The 5,028-nt window shown below is 33.3% G+C and overlaps 1 protein-coding gene across 1 annotated transcript; it reads left to right on the top strand.

Moving 5' to 3' along the window:
- Positions 1-339: 339 nt before the first annotated feature.
- On the top strand, positions 340-1,206 carry LOC141668436 (abscisic acid receptor PYL3-like; the record flags this gene model as incomplete). The annotated part of the gene is made up of 2 exons (XM_074475326.1): positions 340-405; positions 784-1,206. Coding segments are annotated over 2 exons (489 nt in total), but the record flags the coding sequence as incomplete, so codon positions are not given.
- Between the last annotated feature and the right edge of the window lie 3,822 nt (positions 1,207-5,028).

The following is a 5,028-nucleotide window of genomic DNA, read 5'->3' as shown; positions in this document are numbered from 1 at the left end:
AAAGTGATACTGATATTTTTCTTATTTTGTTCTTCTGTTACTTCATTTAGTTTGTGTAACTACCCAAGTTTCGATTTTTTATATTCTTCTTTGTGGAAAATTCATGATTGGTATATATGATTTTTACCTGGGATTCTGCGTTTTCTTTATAATGTATCTGATGCACATTTTAAATTAATAGGTGATTGTTTTTTTTGTCAGGTACTTTTGATTCCGTAAGTTAGCTTGTTAAGATGGCAAAGAGGGATTGATTGAATTGAAGAAGTGAGCACTTGAAATTTATTGGGAAAAATGGAAAATAGCAGTAGTAGTGTTGAGTGTGTGAAATGACAACATAAACATGATCCAGCTACTCATCAGTGCTCTTCTTCTGTTACCAAACACATCAAAGCTCCTGTTGATATTGTAACTTTCTTTATCATCCCCCCTCCTCTCTTTATATGTATGTATTTTTTATGCAACTGTAATCTGCACGATAACACATGGAATTGAAAGATCAAATCACCTACCAAATTATTTGATTATGTTTGCAATTTTATTTTTGTATCCAGTTTTGGGATTTCATGAATGTATTTTTATTAGATTATTAAGGTGCTACTTTACTTTCTGATTCTCTAATTGTTTAGAAATCAACAAGTATAAGAATTTCTCATGTTGACTTTAAATGTTTAGGCACATTATTTGTTTGCTATTTTTTTTTGGGTGAAACAAATTAAAATTTTGTTTATGCAAATTTAGTTGTAAAGGTGTTCTGTTTTCTGACCAAGTGTATTCGTTTATCAGGTATGGTCACTGGTTAGGAGATTCGATCAACCGCAGAAGTACAAGCCCTTTGTTAGCAGGTGTGTCGTGCAGGGGGACCTCATGATTGGAAGTGTTAGAGAGGTGAATGTCAAGTCAGGTCTTCCAGCCACCAAAAGCACCGAAAGGTTGGAACTACTTGATGATACTAAGCATATACTTGGTGTTAAAATTGTTGGTGGTGATCACAGGCTCAAGGTAAAACAAATCTATTCTTGTAGATCATTTGTACTACTGCCAATAAATTCCTCAGTTATTACTGTCCATCCAGAAGTCATTGATGGGAGAGCTGGCACCCTAGTCATTGAATCATTTGTGGTCGATGTGCCCGAAGGTAACACCAAAGAAGTGACTTGCTACTTCGTTACGGCTCTAATCAATTGCAACCTCAAATCGCTGGCATAAGTGTCTAAGAGTATGAACATGCTGAATCGCCGTCATGTTTAAGCTCATAAGTAAAAGGAACAGGATAAGAATGTAGTTCTTTTCATAATCTCAAGATTTTTAAGATTTTACAAGCTTTGTGGAGTGCAAGTAATCAGTACTATTTATCTGGCGATTTATCTTACTATATATCTGATGATTTATCTGACTCTTACTTGGATTTCAGAATAATGTCTTGGATCTGTGGTCCCTTTTTGACTTTCTAATATCGGGGTTTCTTGGTACCGATAGACAAGTATGTTCTAATCTGTTTCCAGTAGTTGGGGCTGTATTATTTGTATGATATTTATGGATGACTGGTAAATAATATAACTGTTGTTTTTTTTAACTCGTAGTGGATCTACAAACTGGTTAGCTTGGTATCTGATGTTATATTGAAACTGCTTGGTACAGTAGAATCCCTCTAAATTAATAAACTCTTTAAATTAATTTAAAAATTTGTCTGAATCAGGACATTAGTACAATAGAACCCCTCTAATGTGATTACCTCTCTAAACCCGATTTTTCAAAATGTTACTTTATCTTATAACATTGTAAATCTTTATAGTATATGTAAAAAATGATATAATTCTTGCTATACTGGTATGTGCTCAAGTACATGTTATTTGATGTCATTCTCACAGTTCCAAGCCACTTATGGAAAACCCTTGCTGGCATCCAGAGATTCTAAATGCTCAGACAAGGATGCTGAAGCAGGGGCACTTGTGATGGAAGCATCAAATTCCAGGTAAATTTTGAAACGTGTACTTCAGACTTTTATATCCCTTTTTATCTTGATATGCTCTTCATTTCCTTTTTATGTTTCATCTCTTTCAGGCACTTCAGTTCCTGCTAAAACTTTGTAGTCATCCATTGGTTGTTGTTGGTGAAAAGACTCCAGATTCTCTCATTAAGCTTCTGCCAGATCACTTCCCTACATGTGCTGATATTGCTTCAGAACTTCATAAGCTGCATCACTCTCCAAAATTAGTGGCCCTTCAGCAAATATTGGAAGAGCGCGAGATTGGTCTGGAAGCATCAAATTCTGAAGGCTCTCTGATTGTTTGACAACACAGAGTTTTGATATTTTCTCAGCACAAGGTAAATTATGTTTACAAGTTCCTGCCACTGAATCACTCAATTAGTGTGCAAATTCCTAATTTTTTATGAATTGCTGATAATTTGTAGGCCTTTCTAGATATCATAGAAAAGGACTTGTTTCATGCCCATATGAAGACGTGAGTTCTCTTATACTTCCAAGTGGTTTGTATGTCAATGTGTTATGATGTGCAGTAAATGGATTTTTTTTAATTGTATTATATAAAAACTTGATAGAGTTAGCTAATTGTAGTTGATGTAGTTGTAAGTTATATCTATACTATGTCCAGAAAGTACCTAAATGTCTATTTTAGTTTTTCTTTGAATCTGGGCAACTACGTTTGCTAAACATAGTCCTGCAAAAACATGTGATATATTGTTCAATGTTCTCAATTTGAGCAGGTGATAAGAACATATTTGAATTTTCTACGTGTACCCCCTTCGTGCACATGGATAACACATTTAGCCCAAATCTTCTCAGACCAATTAAAATAGACAGTTTCATCACATTTGTCATGCATTACTGCATATACTTATTTATAAAACATTCTTGTTCCTTAAAGATAATTCACAAATTTAGTGACCAACTTTATTATTGCAGCAAGAAAACTTACCAGTTTCTTGAAATAATAGAAGAGGAGATGTAGTTTTGTCTCCTGTAAGTTAGCCTCATCACTCAAAACTCAAGTTACAGCTGATTTTATGCCTAATTTTTATAATAGGAAATTACCATATAAATGTAGTTAACTCAATTTTTAAAAGTCTACTTATATGTACAGGGTTTTCGTGCATCTTCAATGGGAAGGGGAATTTCCAGTGGGTACAATGGAATGGAGGGAAAGCCAAACACACAATTGAAAATAGAAATCAAGTATACGGCTCTGTTATGTAAGCAACACTTAACGACTTGTATTGAAAAAATATATAGACTAATCTGTGATAGCTTGAAGAAAGAGATTAGCCCATTCCTGAACTTGTGTATTCAAGTATGCGTTTTACTTTAATTTTTTTGGTCATGTATAAACTCTTGACAAGTCCTTAGTTAAAAGAGTCTGGATAACTAAGTTATTTTATTTTTGTTGGTTGAAATGTTTATTTTAGACTTGGAATGTATATCCGAATTGGTTGTTGGAATATTGTATGTTAAGAAATTTGGTATCAATGTAGTTTAATGTTTCTGTTGGATGTTTTTGGTTGGATGTTGCATTGTTTGGTATTTTTTTGGTTGTGTAAATGCAATTGGTTCATGTGGCTGTAAAACAGGACTAGGATGGCATGTAATTTACACCACATTAACATCACAATGGTAAATGTAACTGATGTAAAAAATGTACAAAAGACATCATGTAAAATAATATTAAACGAAAAAGAACTAAAAACCGATGTGAAATAGTCATTTGACATCGGTTCTGAAAAGAAACTCAATGTATTTTAAGTCAAATAACATCGGTTAGAGAAATTGGCTGATGTTAAACAAAAAGATTTAACATCGGTTTCGTGAAGAACACCCATGTCTTATCCATCATTTCACATCGGGGGGCTAATTTAACCGATGTCTGATCAAACATTTCACATCGGACAACTAATCTAACCGATGTCTGATCTAGCATTTCACATCGGTTTGTTCAAAATAATTTTAATAAATGGCTTTTAGAGCTTGTAGGTTTCATGTTTTAATGGATAAATACCTCACAATATACTCATATTCACCTAAAAATACTATAATATAAGTTGAAATTTGTTACAAAGACATCACATTTAATCTTAAAACCGATGTATAGCACTGTAATAGACATCGTCTGTTAACCGATGTCAAAGGCTGATGACATTTAACATCACACGCGAAAACATCGGTTCAGATTTTTTTTAACATCTGTTCTGAACCGATGTCTGATCCCATATTTCTAGTAGTGTAGGGTATATCAGTTTCTGTATACTCAAGTAATTCTGTTTCAGTATTTTGTTTATGGTGGGTATGTATTTGTTGAGTAGTATCGTATTTGTATGGTTTAATATCTGGGAAATCAACCATTGGTGGTTTACAAGAAATAAAGTTTATAGTTCAAGCTCAATGATATGGTCAGGGTTCAAGGTTGAATAGTTTAAAGCGCTTGAAATATAAAACATGACTTATTTTGAATACTAGCCACATGTTATGAGAAAGTTCGAAAATATTTGCAATATATCTTGAAGAAAGATTCAGAAGTACTTGCCTTATCACAGATAATTTCCAACTTTACTTGTACTCATCTAACAGTTTTACTCATCCATCACTTTCCTTCTCTTTCTATGCCTTGCTTTCATTTATCAATCATTTGTCTTCTCTATCTACGCTTAATTCTATTTACGGATCACTGACTTTTTTTTATATGCCTCATTTACTCTGCTAGGCATCACAAGTATCTATCAATACTCAATCTCACATTATTCTAATCGTCACATAGACGTCATAAGCTTTTATCTACCCTTCATTTTACCCAAATCCGATTTACGGATGGAAAGTTACAGCAAAAACCACCAAACAATAACCACATAGGCATATAAAACATCAATCAGATAGCACGTAGCACATAAGACGTAAGATATTCGATCAAAATAATTATTCGAAGAAGATTCGGGGTTAAAATGATTTTAGGTATTTAATACGAATTTTTGAACATTTTTCGGAAGTAAAACGGGTCTCCGAGTCATTTTATAATTAAATAA

The sequence above is a fragment of the Apium graveolens genome, chromosome 6, assembly GCF_009905375.1.
Source record: "Apium graveolens cultivar Ventura chromosome 6, ASM990537v1, whole genome shotgun sequence".
In the NCBI taxonomy this organism is placed as follows: Eukaryota; Viridiplantae; Streptophyta; class Magnoliopsida; order Apiales; family Apiaceae; genus Apium; species Apium graveolens.
The sequence above is the reverse complement of the archived record's forward strand: the minus strand, read 5'-3'. Positions and strand labels throughout refer to the sequence as shown.